The following is a 19,334-nucleotide window of genomic DNA, read 5'->3' as shown; positions in this document are numbered from 1 at the left end:
ACCATCTAGTTCCAACCCCTCTGCAGTAGGCAGGGCCACAAAATCAGGTACTAGATCAGGTAGCAAAACTCAGCAAGCAGAGGGGATTCACTATCCAGAAACTGAGGTAAAGCAACTTGCCGGTGAAGGTTGTTACTACTTATGTCAACATAAATACATGTTCTGTTTCAGCACTGTGGACTGCTCTCTTCTGGCAGTGTAGAAGCATATGCCAGTTTGCTTGCTACCACTTCACTGCTCAATGGGGTAGCTCTGCTTTGAGCTGGTTTGGTTATACGAAGCCAGCTTTGATGTCATCTAGTTCCCCAATAAATTTTTCAGGCTCAAGCTATTAGTTTCAAGCATTAGCTACTGCTGGAGTGACAGGGGACTAAGTACATCTGCATGTAAGCGTCTCTTATGCCGAGCAGTCAACTACTGAACAGTCAAGTTGCATGAAAATTGATTTAGGTTGTTCCCCCAAAGAGCGGGAGATTAGTGACAGCAATATCATCTGATTAACCGATTTAAATTGGCATCAGTTTGATGTTGCAGTTGAGGTATTTGGTACAAGTGTTCAGCATTTAGTTCTAAAGCACCTGGTGAACATGTTCTTTTGTTCTAGTAGAGCAGAACATTTTCTCCCTTAAGCCATGTGTGCTCAGCAGGCAGATGTTTTGTGTATGACCCAGAAGCCTGCAAAACTATCTCATATGGTTTCCTATGGATTGTTTCTGTTGCCTTCTGGGTTGGGTTCTCCTGTTTGCCATGCTGAAGTCTGGAGCCATGTGTCCAATAATCTAGTATCCACATGTTCTGGCTGGCAGGAGAATCTTGGAACACTGAAGGGTTGATACACTGATGTGTTACATAACAAGATAAAATGAATGTCTTATTTTCAAACTTTGCAGATTGAAAGGGTACAGAACCCATCTTTGTGGAAAGCCTACCAAATAAAAAAGTGTCAAATGGATGACAAAAATGGCAACAACAGTAATGAGAAGTTTCTGTTCCATGGGACAAGTGCAGAGTCATTAACCTTCATTAACAACCATGGATTTAACCGCAGCTATGCTGGAATGCACGGTAATGTGAATTTCAAAACTACTTGTTTCCCTGAATAGGGCTAGGAATCATTTGCCATGCTACCTGTGCAGTCCTGACATGTATGCAAAACTGTTTGATTTGTTAAATCACTCTATTGCAAATAAAAACCACAATTGCCACCTCCAGAGTTTGTGGATATCTCTACAGTGATTGCTATTAATTAGATTTTTTTTTTTTTTTTTTTTTTTTTGTCTACAGCTGCACAGTATGGAAATGGAACTTACTTTGCTGTTAATGCCAGCTATTCTGCTAATGACACCTACTCAAAACCGGATGCAAATGGGAAGAAGCACATGTACCTGGCTCGAGTCCTTGTTGGACAGTATTCCCAGGGGACACAAGGAGCAATTACTCCAGCAGCAAAAAATGTTGGCAACACTGTGGATCTGTTTGACAGTTCAACTGATAACGTGAACAATCCGTCCATGTTTATCATATTTAATGATATTCAAGCTTACCCGGAGTACCTTATCACTTTCACTAGATGACCATTTTGATTGCAGCCGTGATTGCATGTCTCTTAGCTTTTATTTTATAAATCTGTCCTATGGATTAACCAAATAAGCAGTGAAAGCTACTTAAAATTTTATCAAATTAATTTCTAAAGGCCTGTTTATGTTTAAGTAGCCTCTGGTACTTTTTGATATCATGAACGTAGGGTAATGTTTTTCCTCTCAGAGTAGCTGAATGTGTTTCAGACAAGTTTAATCTGGCATGTAAACTAACAGACGTTTTCAGTAGGTGTCCCATGCCATCCCTTTGGTGACCCTCCGTGCAGTATTCTGGCCATCCTAGCTGCAGTAGTGCTGGGGGGAGAGAGTGAAAGACTGAGTGCTTGCTCTCATGTTTCTGAAAGAGTGAGAAGCTCTCATCAATTATGATGCAGCCTGTCATTTATGGTTCTCAATAAATGAACTATTTGCACTTCATGTCCTGTGTTTGTCTGAAATGATCTCCGGACATTTAGCATTTGTTTTCAGCGGGTCAGTTACTGAGTGCTTGGAGACTGACATCTCTAATGTGGATTTACTTGCTTTTAATACGATGGCCCTTCCAGGCAGGTCAGTAAGAGGTTCTGTAAATGTGACCTAATTTGCTACCAGTAGTTAATGGCTGAGTTACCTAGGTATAGTCTAAAGAAGCCAGGGAAATAGAAGTTGTGAAGATGTTTCTGTTGTTATGCACCAGTTGTAGTGCTTTTCCTGTGATCTTAAGCAGAAAAGAACAGGGCAAAGGTGGCTTGGTTTTTGTTTTCGTGGGGGGAGGGGGTTCTTTTTTAAGGCCATTTTTTATTTTATTAAGGACAATTGATGCCTCCTATATTGTTATGTTGGCCCATGATATTGGAGGTGGATATCGGTGGTATGGCAGTAGGGGTTGAACCTTCCATCAGTATTCCGTTCTGCTTTGTTGCTGTGTGACAGATGGCAGCAGAGGAGTAGTCTGACATGGAAGTGTGGTTGAAGCAAAAGTGTGGAATTTAATTCTTCCATGTGGGGAAAAAAATGGCATCCCTTGACATTCATGGATCCTCCTGAAGGTTTATAGAGACCAAACAGCAGATGTGAGCACGGTGAGGTGCTGGGTGTGCATTTCAGCTGTGGTGACAATGGGTCACTGCTGCTGGTGCAGATTTTTATGAGTGCAGGTTTTTGTTCACTGCTGGTGAAAATGCATAGCTAATGGTGGTGGCTAAGTTGAAAAACAGTGCTTTGTAGCTGAAAACTTGCTCTATTCAGTAGTGTTAATTGACTCTTTGTGTTTGTTGTAGTTTCTATGGAAATAAATAGGCATTACTTTTGGAGCAACCTACATATCAGCTTGCTACTAGTTGGAAGTATTACACTAACATAGTTTTCATGTATCCCATGCAATCCTTTTAAAATGAAACTTCATCAAAGGTTCTGAAAGCAAATCACTTTTTTTCCACCCTTATTAAGGGTTTATTATGTGGAGAGAAAACTAAGTAGAAACCCAGCTAGAACTTAATCTGCCCACCGTTGTAGAGGATAACAAAACCTGTTTTTACAAATACTTTAACAGCAAAAAGAGGGCCTGCTCTCCAGGAGAAGCTGTCAGCCCATGGTCGGGGTAGGTACACTCCTCTTTAGGTAAAGAACTGACTGGAGGGTTGGGCCCAGCAAGTAGTGATGGATGGGGTCCAATCCAATTGGCATCTGGTCATGAGTGGTCATCCCCGGGGGTTGGTATTGGAACCTGTCCCGTTCAGTACCCTTATTGATGATTTGGACAAGGGGATTGAGTGCACCCTTGGTAGGTTTGCAGCTGACACCAATGAGGGAGAAAGTTTGGACGAGCTCAGTCAATGGGCTGAGGCCAATGGGATGAGCGTTAACAAGGCTAAGGGCAGGTCCTGCATTTCATTTACAACAACCCTATGCATTGCTACAGGCTTGAGGCAGAGTGGCTGGGAAACTGCACCAGGGAAGATGTGGAGGTGTTAGCTGATGGGCTGAATATGAACCAGCAGTGTGTCCATGTGGTCAAGAAGGTCAATGGCATCTTCGTTTGTATTGGTAATAGTGCATCCAGCAGGAGCAGGGAGCTGATTGTCCCTCTGTAGTCAGCATGGGTTAGGCTGCACCTCAAGTACTGTGCTCAGTTCTGGGCCGCTCACTGCGAGAAAGTCATTAAGGCACTGGAGTGTGTTCAGAGAGGGAGCTGCAAGGGTTCTGGAGCACAAGTCTTATGGGGAGCAGCTGAGGGAACTGGGATTGTTCAGTCCGGAGGAGGCTCAGGGAGCTCCTTAAAAGGAGGCTGGAGGGAGGTGGGAGCTCACCTTTGCTCCCAGATGACAGCAACGATAGGCTGAGAGGTGATGGCCTCGGGCTGTGCCAGGGGAGAGTCAGGGTGGATATTAGGAAATACGTTTTCCCAGAAAGTGCAGTGAGCAGTGGCACAGACTGCCTGGGGAGGTGATGGAGTCACTGTCCTTGGAGGTGTTCAAAAGCCATGGAGATGTGGCACTGAGGGGCATGCAGACGAGGTCAGTGGGGACGGGTGACGGTTGGGTTTGATGATCTTTAGTGGTTTTTCCAACCTTTCTGATTCTGTGATACGTATCTCTGATTAAAAAGTATAATGCAAATAACAGTGCTCAAAAAACGTGGAAAGGACTCTGACCAGGGAGCTTGAAAACGCGGTGGGGCAGCGGCTGGACTCCGGCGTGCGCTGCAAGGCTGTGCCGGGAAGCGCCCCGTGCCGCTCCCCTCGGCTGGGAAGAGAAAGCGAAAGGCAGCGGGGCCGGGACAGAAGCGGAGAGGCAGCGCAGCCATGGCGGGGCCGCGGCCGGGCTCCTTCCCGCTGTTGGTGCGCGGGGATTGGGGCACCGCGGAGCCGCCGGCCGCGCTGCGCAAGAAGCTGCTGCTCTACTTCCAGAGCCCGAAGCGCTCGGGCGGCGGCGAGTGCGAGCTGCGGTGGGAAGCTGGGCGGCTGCTCGTCTGCTTCGCCCAGCCCGACGGTGAGCCGGGACGCGGAGAAGGCGGGGGGGGCAGGGAAATGCTGGTTTGGTGAGGTATAACCCGTGCCAGTGCCTCATCTCTCTTACGGTCAAAAAACTTTTTATCCGATCTTTGTCAACAATGAGGTGACGTCTTCAGGGGATGAGGGAAAGGCTGTGGATGTGGTTTACTTGGAGTTTAGCAAAGTGTTCTCCGGCCTTCTGGAGAAACATTCAGCATACGGCTGGGATGGACGTGCTGTTCACTGGGTGAGAAAGCAGGTCTGAAGGGTCATTGTGAACAGAGACCAATTGGTTGGCCGTGAGCCGCCCAGGGCTCAGCACCAGGGAGAGTTTCATTTGACACTGTGATATTAATAGGATGGCAGTTAATCCTTATTATGGTAGCAGATATGCATTAGAAATACGAAATATAAACATGCAGCGGGGAGGAAGCACTCAGTTCCAGTTATGTTAAATACGTGCAGATGCACATACGTGTCTGTGCATAAATTTATGTGTGTCTAATTTCTCTCTCTTACCACGCTTCCTTGCTACTGCCTCTCCCCGTGTGGTAAGCTGAGGGAAGACCACAGCTCCATGCTGCTGGAAAAGGGTGTGCGAGGCACGGGGCTGATCCTAGGGCTCCTGTATTGCCATGGGGCTGCAGCCCTCACACAGGTCGGGCAATGTGCGACGGAGCAGCGCAGGCAGGGTGGAGCTTTACGTCTTCCTGTTCTGCCACTGTGATATCCTCTGTGCTTATTTCCTCCCTGTCCAGGAGGAAAGTCCCGTGTGCTGTGTTAGTGTCATGGGTTTAAAGCTCTTCAGTTTAGTGGGGAAATGCACGAGTCCTAAGCTGGCGGCAGGGAATGCCACATGGTTTAATGTATATGGTTGTTTTTCTGTTCGGCTTGCCACTGTTTTCTTTGGTTTTCCTCAGTGAAGCAGCAGGTCCTTGAGAGACAGACTCATGAGCTGGATTTGGGAGAAAAGGGGAAATTTAAGATCACTGTCACGGATCTTGAAGCAGCAGCTGAACAGGAAGCATTTGGGAAACAACTGGTTCCCACAGAGGTGAATACAAATTATAAGCCCAACTGGAGCTTTGGAACAATTATGAGAATGACAGATCAGTCACTGATAATTTGTTTTAATTTTATTTTAGGCTCTGGATGCCATGAGAGACCTTCAAAGAAAAGGTAAAGCGTTGTCCGTCTCTCTGTGATGATTCTTCCTGAAATAAAAACAGATCTCCCATTCCACGGGGAGTTGGGCTGAAAGTTTCTCTCTGAATTTGACAGCCTGGCTCAGGTGATGTGGGGAACCATAAGCAGGCAGGCACACACAGCCACTCCCTTCCAGTGGGATGGGGTTGAGAATCAAAAAGGTAGAAGGGAGAGAACTGGTGGATTGAGATACAGTTTAAGGAGAAAGGAGGGAGTAATAATAATAATGATAATAAAACAACTTGCTTTGTTACTGAGCATGACACTGTGTGGTGTGGAATATCCCTTTGGTGCTTTGGGTGAGCTATCCTGGCTGTGTACCCCCCGCAGCTCCCTGTGCACCCCCAACTCTCGCTGGCAGGCAGCATGAGAAGCTGCAAAGTCCTTGACTTTGTGCAAGCTGTGCTCTGCAACAGCCAACGTATCGCTGTGTTATCACCATTCTTCTCAGCCTAAAGCCAAAACACAGCCCCATACCAGCTACTAGGAAGAAAATTAACTCTATCCCAGACCAAACCAAGACAAGTGCTGTGCTTAAAATTTCTTTCTGAGGTTGACGCTCGGGCTCAGGTGATGCAGGGAAGCACACGTAGCCAGGTGTGTGCACCAAGGATGGGGTTCACCCTGCCACACTTAGACCACGCATCTCTTTTAAGCTTCTATAATAGCCAATTTCATCAGAGAAATGTATCCAGAGAGGGATTTAGTTCCTTTATCCTGCATAACATATACATACAAACATATATGGAAGGTCTTAATCCCAGGCCAGGTGTCTTTACACTCCCTGCAGTTAATAGACTGTGTGAAGTGGCAGATCTCACCACTATCTCGGTGAGCTTGGCTGCTTGGCCAGATCCCCTTTCAGCACAATTCTAGCAAGTTTTGTGGCTGAGAAAGCAGTCTAGAGAGCAGCACTGCACATCAAAATACACCAGCCTTGGTGAAAAGTCAATACTAGGCCAGCAAGAAGGACCAGTTCCTTGGGAATTTTGTCAGTGCGTGCACTGGGGCGTTTTCCTTTCTGTACCAAATCTGGTTCAACGCTGCCTTGTATGTTTCTCCTCTTTTTTACACTTTCTTCACTGGGCGTGGTGGCACAGATTATTCCTGTCAGTGATGTGGAGATACAGTTGTGGGCACAGAGCTGTGGCTTCTGCAGCTGTGCCTTGTTTTCCTCCTGTCAGGGTCATGCCATTAGGCCTTCAAAGCCTCCCTTTTGTAAATATTATGGCTTTGGTATCAGTTGTTGCTGTATATCAGGCTCGCTTGTGAAACCTTCTAGCCAGCAGTGTGCAGTCCTTCAGCTCAACTGCCTGCTGCAGCCCCGCTCCCTGTGTTTCCCTCTCTTCCCTTGGGCCTGCTCCCACTGCCAGATCCATGAGCCCCCGTCAGGACCATAGGGTGAAGATGTCTGTTCTCAAAGAAGGTGTGAGGTCAGAGGATGCTGTGGGGACAGGACCAGCGCCCGGTGAGATGACAGAGTGGCTGTGGGGGGTGGGGGTGCTGGGGGCCTGAGCAGGCCTGCATGGTGGCACAAGGCTCTGGGGGGGTGGGGGTCTGCAGTGGGGTCAGAAGTCACCATACAGTGCCAAAGGTGCTGCCACGGGGCTTGGGGGTTGTTGGTTGCTTTAAGCAAAAGCAATTTGTGTTCGTTGGGACAGTGAGAGGAAAGCTGCCACTGTTTGCAAGGATGGCTGCCGTGGGTACTGTGTGGCTCTGCGGTTGACTTACAGGTGTTGGGGGTTTGTCTCCCACCTGGTCAGTCAGCAGCTGGCTGTACAGACATCCCTTGGTCTCAGAGAGGGTGCTTCTGCCCCTGCCAGCGGTGTGATCCCTTCTCAGCGTGGTGCATTGGTTTTGTCTGCCTGCCCTGACGGCTGCTCCTATCAGGGGGAATTGCCATGTTGGGGACAGGGAACTGTTGGGTGGCTGCTGGAGGGCAGCATCTCCTGGTGGGTCCTGCAGAGCCCTCTGGTTCTGACAGACCACTGAAATCCAGAGTGTGTCTGGAAGCTGAAGAGCCTTTCTGCTCTCTATTGGCTTGAGGGACAGCTCTCTCAGTTCCCATTTGCAGTTACCTTCAGGCCACGCAGGTGAAATGGGAAGAGCTGCTGAGGTGGATCTCTCCAGCCATATCTGTCAACCCCCCCTGAAAGTTTTCTCTTCCCCCCTGCCTGACCCCCTCCCCCCCTCTGATTTCAATTTTCTCTTGGCAAAATCTTGGATGATGGCTGGTGGTCCTTTGGACGTGCAGGTTTGGGGCAGGGGATACTTCTGAGGTTGGCTGTATGGCCTGCAGCATCCTGGCTTCTACCAGCAGCAGTGCAGCCAGCAGGAGCAGGGAGCTGATTGTCCCTCTGTACTCTGTACTGGTGAGGCTGCACCTTGAATGCTGTATTTGGTTCTGGGCTCCTTGCTACAAGAGGCTCTGGATCGTGTCCAGAGAAGGGTAGCAGAGCTGTGAATTGTCTGCAGCAAAATTCTTATGGGGAGCAGTGGAGGGAACTGGGATTGTTCAGTCTGGACCAGAGGAGGCTCAGGGGAAACGTTATGGCTCTTTTTGACTCCCTGACAGAAGACTGTGGTGAGGTGGGGTTTGGCCTCTTCTCCCGGGTAACAGTGATAGGATGAGAGGTGATGGCCTGAAGCTGTGCCAGAAGGCTCAGGTTGGATATTAGGAAATATTTCTTGTCAGAAAGAGCAGTGAGGCATTGGGGCAGGCTGCCCAGGGAGGTGGTGGAGTCACTGTTCCTGAAGGTGTCCAAGGAAAGATGTGGCACTGAGGAACACAGTTTAGTGGGCAGTATTGGTGGTAGGTGGATGGTTGGACCGGATGATCTTAGATCCAACCTTAATGATTCTATTAATCTATTTATTCCTGGAAATGTGCACCAATATGTAACAGGGCCTATTTCTCTTTCTGTTCAAAATGTTGCAGGAGGAGCTTTGCAGAAAATGGAGAATGATTTCCCAAACAGTGAACTCCAGGAGAGAGCTCGCTCCATGGAGAGGACTGCAGAACAATCTGCAGAGACTTCACCTTCTGTGGTGCTTGAAAACACTGAAGGATGCAGTGCAAAATGCATACAGATACTGTTGGAGAATGTCAGCGGCCTATCTGCGGATGATGACTTCACTGTGGAAATGATTCCCGAGTTAAATGTCGCTGTAGCTACTTTTCAAAAAAGTATTGGTAAGATCCAAGTTTTCGGGTGAAAAGGAAAATCGTGACAACTTCACTGTTTCCATCTCATTTTGAGACAGGCGGAGAACCGGAAACAGGCTGAGTACGGAGATGGATTCTGTAGGTTATTGGGGTATATACAAGATACGGATGAGGGGACAGAGAGAAAGTAGTAACGAACAGCACAAAGTAACGTGGCTGTGTCCATTTACCCCTTTTGTTACGACATTGAGTTATTTTGCAGCTGTCTTTGCTGCAAATACAGGGAGAAGCAGACTTGGCTCACTCCTGTGCCTGCCGTGATGATAAGGATGTGGGAAAACATGTTGAGTTAATACCGCTTTTCTGTCTACAGATACTCAAGAACTCATCAACAAATGTGCACAAAACAAGAGAGTGAAGAGATTCAAAATAACTGCCAGGCTTCTTGAAGTGACTCGCAGCATCAAGGCTGAAAACATACCAGATGACATTTCCATTGACTACCTCAGAGTATATTTTGAAAGCACACGAAATGGAGGGGGGCCTGTGTCAGACATCCAGCTCTTCCCCGTGGAGAACTCGGCCATCATCACTTTCTGTGATCACAAAGGTAATGCAGCCTCTGTCCTTGCTTTTCTTATGACGTTCTGTATTTGCTTAGGAATGTTTTTATGTTAATATGTGATTTAGTTCTTGGTAATGTGTTTTAAGCCCCCGTCAATCTTATGATACATTTCATTTGTCCGCTCCTACCAAATGGCAAACATAAAAAATGCACTGGGACAATGAGTTTTATTTTAGGTTGAAAATAAGGTCCATTTCATAGTAATGCCCTGATTTGGCCCTACTCTGTGCTGGGGTTTCCTTGGGAAATGAAAGAAAGATACAGCTGTATAGGGAATTAATGGCATAAGCATATTCACTAAAGTACTCGGAACTGCTTGTCCCCTACAGAGTGCATGGGAAATTGGAAAGGCATGAAAATAGCTCCTTCAAATGGCCAAACAACACAAGTTATTTTATTCAATTTAACCGTGCTAACCGTAGATTAATTCACTTGATTTGAAATTAATGATGTGTGTGTGTGTGTGTAACTCTTAGATCTAAGCACTGTCTTGGAAAAGCAGCATTTACTTGAACAAACACCAGTTTCTGTGCATCCATATTACCACTCCCTGGGAACAGCTCTGTATGGAGAAGACAGACCAGTTACCAAGATGCCAGACTCTGTGGTGATACCACTGGATCCCTATGTCTGGCAGTTTTTACGAAGGCAAGCTAGACTGATTGAAGCCATAAACCAGGAAATGGCAAACTGCCATTGTTATCTAAAATGGCCGCAGACAGACTGTTCTCAACCAGAAATCACACTGTGTCCATCATCATCTATCTCTGAGCAGAAGGGAACAATGATTAAGTTGATCAAGACCTGGAAGCAAGATGTTTCCACTGAGTTCTCACGTATCATGTTGCGTTACATATCTATAAAGTGTAAAGTAAGTTCAGCAAAGTGGAAAGACGTGAAGAACAGACTGATGAAAAATGCTGATTTGATCATCACTGATATTTCTGAGGAGATGGTAGTGATAGCAGGCAACAGAGCAGCAGTGGACAGTGCAGAGAAAGAAGTGAGGGAATGCATGGAAAAAGCCATGGAGGAAAGTAAAAGGGAAAAACAAAACATAGAAATTCCTGTGTCGATCACCCCAGGGAGGTATGCAGTTTTGCGTAATGCTGGGCTAGAAGAGAATATTCACAAAGAATATCCACACTTAAAGATCTCTTACGATGACACAAAAGAGACTGTTCAGTTGTGTGGACTATCTGCAGAAGTTTATAAAGTCAAAGCCAACTTACTGGAAAAGGTATTGAATATGCCCTCGACATCAGTTGATGTTAATCACAATGTTCTCCTGTATCTACGCTGTGCAAACAGTAAGACCATGTCAGAGAAGTTATTTGCTGCGAAAAAAATTAATGCTTTTTATGAGCTTGAGGATGACACCGTGATACTATTTGGAGAGACTCCTAAAGATCTTTCAGAAGGAGAGAAGCAATTAAAGGCAAGCCTAGCATGTAAAAGCATTGACGTGAAGGACTGTGAAGTCACTAAGATGAAAGAGTGGAGTCATCTGCTTGACGCCTTGCGTAAGAAGTACCCTTCTTCCCAGAAAACTGTAGTCATCCAGGAACCCATTGGATATGGAAACACAGTGACCATTACTGGCTTTACTGAGACTGTAGAAGAAGTTTGTCAGAACCTTTATGATTTTATAGATAGAAACACATGGGTGGAAAGAAAAATCCCCACTAAGTTGGTGGCAGCAGTGCAGTTTGTAGAGAAGGAAAAATCTGCTGTTTGTGATGAACTGAGGAAGAAGGGTGTGACAATATGCTTTCATACCAAGACGCCATATATTTCCCTGAGCGGACCAAGAGCAGAAGTGCCAAAAGCAGCCACTGTGTTAGAAAAAATTATCTTATCCCTCTACTGGAAGGAAGTGTCAATTGATAAACCAGGGGCAAAGGAAATCTTCATCGACAGGAAAAATACATTGATTTTTGAGGCAAAGCAGAAGTTTAATTGTCTGATCAGGCTGAAAGAAGAAGAACAACAGAAGAGTAAAAATGTTGATAAAGTGGAAAGAAAGCTCTACTACAAGCTAACCCTAGAAGATGGCACTGAATTGCTGGTATATAAAGGTAACTTGTGCAATTACCCAGTTGATGTTGTGGTGAATGCAGCAAGTGAAGACCTAAGACACACCGATGGCTTTGCTTGGGCACTGCTCCAAGCAGCTGGTCCAGAGCTGCAGGCTGAGTGTGATGAGGTGGTGAGGATGACTGGGAGTCTGCAGGCTGGGGATGCGGTGATCACAGGAGCGGGGAAGCTCCCCTGCAAACAGGTCATCCATGCTGTTGGGCCCCAGTGGAAGGAGAAGAATTCAGGAAAGTGTATGTACCTGTTAATGGAGGCCATTAAAAAGAGCCTGCAGCTGGCTGAAACGTACAATCATCGCTCCATAGCTTTCCCTTCTGTAAGCGGAGGGATTTTTGGCTTCCCGCCGCACAAGTGTGTAAATGCAATTGTGTCAGCCATCAAGAAAACCCTGGAAGAATTCAAAAGGGACAGCAGCTTGAAGGAGATTCATCTTGTTGCCGTTGATGAAGAAACAGTTCGGGTTCTGAGAGAGACTGTGCAAAAAGAGTTTACAGCTAAGTCATCCTCCTCAGTGCTGCAGCAGCAATGCTCTCCAAATCACAGGCAGGGGGAGAGCCAGAGGGAGAAGAGAGGAGACGATCTTTTCATGGCTACAGGTGGTGAGAACATGATTACAACAGCGGAAGGATTGCGCATCCAAGTGGAGAAGAAAGACATTATAGATGCAACGGTAAGTCTTTAAAATGTTCCATGTGGTAGCTAAACAAGAAAGCAAGATGGCAGAACTGATAGATTTCAGGCTGGGGTCTGTCATTCTGGAGCTCTTTCTAGTGGGCAGCCATGAAGTTCAGATGTTTAGTCCCTAGCTGGGTTTCATTCATTCTCCAGATTTAGGGTCAGCATGTAAAGTGTGACATGGCCGTTGAAGAAATTACTTTAGAAAAGCAGTCCCATAGAACAGTGCGTGCTTAGCTGATTTTTCCAAGTCCAGACCTGATTCTATTTTTTTTCCCAATATTAGTTTATTCCCCTGTCTCTAAGAGCCTGTTGCAGCAGAGGAGCAATATTAGATGTAGAAATATTCAGTGGGGCACACATTTTAAATATTTTGTGAATAAAATACCTCCTGTGGAGCTGGGAAGCAAACAACTTGGCCTGTTTTGCCTCATGAAAGCACAGCAACCTTCTTTCACCTTGTTTTGGTGCAAAAGATGCTGCTCCTGATCAGTACGCAGTCCCGCTCCAGCAAAAGGGAGGAAACGTGCATCAAGTTTTGTAGCTTACACGTGCTTTATACAATCCATATTGTACCTTGTGACGATGCTGGCAAATGCAGTTTTGAAGTCTGGCTATAGATATTCTTGTTTTCATTCTGTTGCAGACGGACGTTATCGTCAATAGCGTTGGCACAGATTTGAAGTTTGGCGTGGGGCCTCTCTGCCGTGCCTTGCTGAAAGAGGCTGGACCAGAGCTCCAGATGGAGTTTGACAAGGAGAAAGGACAACAGGTGGCTGGTAACGGAAGTGTGGTCTGCACGAAAGGATACATTCTGGATTGCACGTTCGTGTTTCATGCTGTGCTTCCTCAGTGGGACAGAGGAAGTGGGCAGGCCCTGAAGGTACATTTGACTTTAGTTTTAAAATACGTGAAATGTTAGCATTTAAGACAGTTCATTTAGACAAATGAACTTCACTTCCTCCTGTTTCAGTGACCGTAAAGATGCCTCGTGCACCCTCAGCTTTTTCTTATACCAGCATATTCTGTATGGAGCTAACAATGTATGACGCAAAAGTATTTTTTTTCCCCATTTTCTTAAATAATTGATCTTTGCTGTGTTTTACAGACCCTAGAAAACACAGTCCATAAGTGCTTGATGAAAGCTGAAGAATTTGGACTGAAGTCCATTGCTTTTCCAGCTATTGGAACTGGAGGATTTAGTTTTCCTCATACCGTTGTTTCCAAGTTAATGTTTGATGAAGTATTCAAGTTCAGCAGATGTCAGTCTCGGAAGACTCTCCAGGAAGTTCATTTTGTCTTGCACCCGAATGATAGACAGAACATTCAGGTATTTTTTCTCAGGGCAAAGCCATCCATGTCACACGCTGTTCGAATCAAAGTTCACCAACACGTTAGTGATACGTTGCTTTCTTAAGGGAATGACTTAGCACTTTTTCACTTCTTTGGGCCAGTGAAGAGGGACGTCACTCTGGTATCTCATTCAGCATCTCTAAAAAGGAAACTCCCACTAAGCAGAAGCTGCAGACAAAATGTGCCTCGTTTGTTGGCACTGCAAACACACGCTGCTGCTCACTCATCTTTTCACAGAGCCGTTCTGGCAGTGCAAAGACAGTATCTGTTATCACACTGTTCACTGTGCAGCTTCCACTGTTAGTAATGATGCCTGAACACTGCTGTAAAATGCATCAGCTGGCTCAGCAAGAGTTACGCGACTGATAAATTTAATTATATAAATATTTGGTACGTGAAGTCTGAAATTGTATCTTCAGTACCTTTTCTCTCTTTCTAGGCTTTTACCAGTGAACTAAAATGTAGGGTAACTGGGAAGTACTGTGGTGCAGCACCACAGCCAGGTAAGTTTTGAAGGTACAGCAGGTGGGACACAGGGGAGAGTGTAAGTACTGCAAAGTGGTTTTATATGTAGCAGGAAACAGATGAAATATCATAAGAAAGAAAGAAAGAACATTTATTTCCTCTTAATGGACTGACATTCTTAAATCCCATTTGTAAAAACCTTGATGAGGAATTTCTTTTGCTGAGGGTGTGCCCAGTGTGACCAGTCTTAGTACATGGAGGAGGATAACCTGGTAAGAGAACCATTAGCATTCCAGCCCAAAGGGTTTAAGGTTGTGTTGGGATCTCCGTTACTGGTAATGCTCCATGTCGTTTAAGAGTTCGGAGAAGAAAGTCTCTCACGCAGTTGGTCTCATCACATGACTCTAGCAGTCCTTCCTGAACTGATATTGCACAGACTTACAGGAATCGAGCTGGTTTCATTTTCGCAGTATCTAAGTAGGAAAAATACTGTACCTTCCTGCTTTCAGAAATGCATTTAAAGAGAAGTAGGCAGAGACTGTCAAGATGCTATCAAGCTGGTCTACAGTAAACTCCACTTAAGGATAAATTACAGTTTCCATCAGCAGAAGAGGATAATATCCAAAGCTACAACTGCAGTGTTTTAAGACCTTTTTCTTTCTCTTGCAGACTTCATCAGCCCCGTTTCAATTGAAGCATCGGGAGCTTATACAATGAGGATTGGCTCCGTTACACTCAAAGTAACTAGTGGAGATATTACCAAGGAAGACACAGAGGTTATTGTAAATATAGCAAATCAAACATTTGATGCCACATCAGGTATTGCACTATGAATATGTAGTTCTTTAGTGGAAAATTTACGCTAGCTTCTAGGAACGCAGAGGGGAGAGAGCTGTTCATGTGTGAAACCTTTATGAAGTTTCTGTTTCTCATCTGAAAAATAAAGCAGTGATTTGTCAGGAAATAGATCTTAAACTGTTTTATCACGTGTTCTGAATATTTCGTGTAGTTTTCAAATTACTCAGAAGAGGTTTAAAATGAAAAATGATTTAAAAAAGGGATTTTTGAGATAAAATACAATTCTGTAGAAGTGCTCATCCTAATATATTTATGCATATATTTCATTATAAGCCTAAGCCTCAGTTGTGTAAGAATGAAGACACCAAATAATGTATAATTCAAAGCAATCTGAGAGTTTGGTGAAGGTCATAATCCTACCAGGTAGAACAAAATAGGAGGCATTTTTAAGGATTTCTAATCAATAACAAAGACAGTGTTCTATTTGCAGCCAGTGCAGTTTGTGATAGAGGGCACTTGGAGGAACTGGCAAGGTTTTGCCCTTTGCTGGCTGCTGTATTATGATATTTGGGGGTGTTCAAACTACAGAATTTGGCTGGAGTTTTGAGTAGAAATACTGAAGCTGACAATGAACGTGTATGCTTTTTCTTGAATAATTTAAGGGGTTTTCAAAGCTATTATGGATGCTGCTGGTTTCGATGTAAAAGAAGAATGTAATCAATATGGTAAGTTAAAACACACACATTTTTTTAAATTAGATTTCTTCTTCTCTCAAAACACTTATTGTTCTTGTTGTAATTCTGTATTCTGATAGCATAATTTTATTATTTTATTATCTTAAAAACAAAACAAAACCAAAACCTCTCACTGCTAGGAGTTTCGAGAAGTCCTGTTGCCCTGGCATATGCTTTTAAGAATTTTTCTTTTCACGACTGAACAGACATTGGAAGATTTCTGATGCTAATAAATGCTTGGAAAATAATAGAGTGTAAGATGTCAGCCCTGAAGTTATTCAAGCGTGCTCCTGGCTTAAGAGCACCAACAGTCCCTTTGGCTCAAACAGACTCTGCGTTCACAAGTCCATTCATCCTCACAACATGACTTCAATCTGAGGTGTTTATAACCAAACAGTATTGCTCTGAAAAACACAAGAACCCTTTTAAAGATTCCGTACCACGGCTTTTAGACCAAATAGTCATTATCTTCATGACGTTATTTTTAATATTTGGCTCTTCAGCAGAGTAACAGTTTGAGCTTCCAGTGAATAAGTGACATAAGAAAGGATTTCATGTATAAATGAACTGTGCGCATTCAATCGGCATGCCTGTAAATAAAAGTGAGCTGTATTTAAATTGAACATAATTTGTTAAGTTGTGCTAAATAAGAAACTGCTTAGTAGGAGAGATTCTAGGAAATGGCAGTCAAACAGAAAACATGCAATCACTTGAATTATTGTCTCGTGAAATCCTGACATTGGAATATTTACAGAGAAAACTTGAATCAACTACAACCAGGATAATATAGCACACATAGAATCATAGAATGGCCTGGGTTGAAAAGGACCATCATGATCATCTAGCTTCAACCCCCCTGCTATGTGCAGGGTTGCCAGCCACCATACCAGGCTGCCCAGAGCCACATCCAGCCTGGCCTTGAATGCCTCCAGGGATGGGGCATCCACAGCCTCCTTGGGCAACCTGTTCCAGTGTGTCACCACCCTTCACAGTGGACTTGTTCCTACTTTCTCCACTCCTCTTCAAGTATTTATCACTCCAGTGTACACTAGCATCCATATTAACAGTTGCCTTATCAGAAGATAGCCACTTATGAAAACGTCTCCTTTTTTATCTTCTCTCTTCCAGGTGGACTGCTTCAAAGTGGTTTTATTACTACAAAGGGTGGTGCACTGTTATGCAGGAGAATCATCCACTTGATTCACAGTATGAATGTGAAGAATCAGGTCTCCGAAGTGCTTCATGAGTGTCAGCTAAGGACATACAAATCTGTTGCCTTCCCGGCAATTGGAACAGGTGTGTATTTTCATGGGGAACTGGTTAGAGCTGTGATGAGGGTATTTGGTGAGAAGATATAATGAGAGAAGAGAGAGTGACGCCAAACTATGTGAGCTGGATGCTGCCTTGATCTAAACATTGTTCGCTGCCTGATACGTGTCTTTTATTTTTGTTTAGGTGCTGCACAACAGAGTCCAGCAAAGGTAGCTGATGATATGCTGGATGCTATAGTGGAATTTGTAAGCAGTAGATCAGTACCGCATTTGAAAGAAATCAGAATAATCATCTTCCAGAAACATATGCTGAGAGACTTTCTTCAAAGCATGAAGAAAAGAGAAGATCCAGGTCTGTTTGAACCACCACAATCACGGATGTCTACGCCAAAATGTAAGTAGGTGGGTTTTCTGTGCACTTGGGATCACAAAACTAAAGATCTTCTATATAAAAACCAATAATTAACACGTATTTCTTTACAGCATGTTTTTGGGGACCAAAAAAATCCATCGAGAAGAAAAAGCTCCTGGCTTTGGAGAAGAAAGTCGATACGGTTACATTTCAAATTTGTGGAGAAAGCCAAAAAAATGTGGATGCAACTGAGTCCTGGATAATAGATGTGATCTTAAAGGAACAGCTTGAAAACAGGATTGTAGATGACGTAATTGAAAATTTTGATGAGAGACAAACTGAGGCTTTGGCAGATCTCCAGAGAGGAAAACACGTTACCATTAAGCTTGAGAAGAACCACTCTCCACCTTGCATTACAATTTCTGGTATTAACAGGGATGTCTGCTCTGTTTTTGTGGAAGTTCAAAAAATGATCCAAAAAAAAAAGGCTGCTCAAGAAGAACAAAACAAGGCAGAACTTATTTATAAGCTGGTAGGATGGAAGTATCAAAAAAGTGATGATAGCTTTGTTGCTTTTGATAAACTGACAAATATGCAGCTGGAAGATGCCAGATTATGTAAAAAACCACATCTGACTGTCAAAATTAACAAGACCATCTACAAAGTGGATCTGAATACTCTACAGGCTCATGATGACCAAGGAAGAACTATAAACATTCAACGTGAGCCAAAGAATGGAGGTAAATTACAGCTTTGCTAATAAGAAAACTTTAATAGTGGTTATTGAATGATAATTCTGATAATGACAAACAAGTTATTCCAAAGAAGTAAGTTTCCATTAGCTATTTACGTACTTATTTAGTTGGGCATGCCATAGCCAGCAATTCTAAATTCATAATTAGCAGAAGAGTAGGTACGACCAAAGTCATAACTTCTATTGTAAATACAAAAGTTATCCGTGTGTATGTGACTAGCAAGCATAGGATTAATGCATAAATCTGACAAAGGAACATTTTTGGAATAAAGTATTTTATAATATTTGCTGTCCTCTCAGCCCCCCTATTTGCAGTCAGTTTGCAGGACACCGATAAAAGTGAGCTGGGTACGAGTGATGCTTAAACAATTCCTGTTTTGCAGATATGCAGTCAATAGAGAACCCTGCAAAGTGGGAAGCCATGCAAGGGGAACAAGTCAAACTGGTGACCCTCGCACGATCGTGTCAGGAATATCTGGAAGTTCAGAAGTTGTTTCAGAAAACCGCTCACAACTTTGTCATAGAACAGGTGAAATCCTATGGGGAAAAAAAAATGAACTCTTGAGCTGGAAAGCATTAATATACTTCCTAAGTATCTGTTTGTCACATTTCTGCAACCTAATACAGCTTCTGCATCAGTCTCTCAAAAATTCCTAAGAGTTGTACTGGCGTTCCTGCCTTCCTAGTAATGCAAAATGAGTGACCATAAGTATTTGGTCTAACTCTCTGTCTAATTAATGTGGTATTGAATAGTTAACATGATACATTAGGAAACTATATGTTGAATTGGAAGTATGAACAAACACGTTCAAAATGAAAAGATCTTTTTGTATATAAGAAATATGATTTAAGGGGCGAAAAGCCTTTCAGCGATGCATTAGATTAAACTCTGCTTCCTCTTTCTGCAGTTCATTTCATTGTCCAAAGTTGACAAGATTTGGTCACCGAATGCAGCAGAGCTGCCCGTCAGTCTGTAGGGTGGCAATCTGCCAGTGGGAGGTCTTGGGAAACTAAGAAACATTTGGAGTTGCAGAGACCCTAGTGGAAGAGCCAGCTGCCCGGTTAGCTCTCTGCAGCCCTGTCCTTGCAGGATGGCTATAAAGCTTTTTACTGTCTTACTGCTAGAGGGATGGATTTCCCTGTTGGTCCCAGACAGAGCCTTTCAGGCTACAGTGCTGGTTTTTAAACAAAGTGTCATGATTCAATCCTTTTTCATTGAAAACTCCACAAAACAACGGACAGAGATTTAATTGCCAGGGAGAAGATGGA

At 44.1% G+C, this 19,334-nt stretch overlaps 1 protein-coding gene across 1 annotated transcript in view; it reads left to right on the top strand.

The window, feature by feature from the left end:
* Positions 1-19,334, top strand: part of PARP14 (poly(ADP-ribose) polymerase family member 14) — a 35,759-nt gene that overhangs the window by 14,089 nt on the left and 2,336 nt on the right. The window contains exons 16-33 of the mRNA XM_046943930.1: positions 891-1,065; positions 1,285-1,570; positions 3,499-3,623; positions 4,244-4,567; positions 5,490-5,623; positions 5,715-5,748; positions 8,714-8,968; positions 9,315-9,551; positions 10,043-12,333; positions 12,985-13,221; positions 13,447-13,668; positions 14,131-14,194; positions 14,826-14,975; positions 15,617-15,679; positions 16,817-16,984; positions 17,144-17,353; positions 17,443-18,051; positions 18,449-18,594. Coding sequence (XP_046799886.1) covers positions 891-1,065; positions 1,285-1,570; positions 3,499-3,623; positions 4,244-4,567; positions 5,490-5,623; positions 5,715-5,748; positions 8,714-8,968; positions 9,315-9,551; positions 10,043-12,333; positions 12,985-13,221; positions 13,447-13,668; positions 14,131-14,194; positions 14,826-14,975; positions 15,617-15,679; positions 16,817-16,984; positions 17,144-17,353; positions 17,443-18,051; positions 18,449-18,594 — 5,730 coding nt within the window. The remainder of the gene's footprint in view (positions 1-890; positions 1,066-1,284; positions 1,571-3,498; positions 3,624-4,243; positions 4,568-5,489; positions 5,624-5,714; positions 5,749-8,713; positions 8,969-9,314; positions 9,552-10,042; positions 12,334-12,984; positions 13,222-13,446; positions 13,669-14,130; positions 14,195-14,825; positions 14,976-15,616; positions 15,680-16,816; positions 16,985-17,143; positions 17,354-17,442; positions 18,052-18,448; positions 18,595-19,334) is intronic.

This window comes from Gallus gallus, chromosome 7 (genome assembly GCF_016699485.2).
Source record: "Gallus gallus isolate bGalGal1 chromosome 7, bGalGal1.mat.broiler.GRCg7b, whole genome shotgun sequence".
Lineage (NCBI taxonomy): Eukaryota > Metazoa > Chordata > Aves > Galliformes > Phasianidae > Gallus > Gallus gallus.
This window is presented reverse-complemented; position numbering and strand designations above follow the sequence as displayed.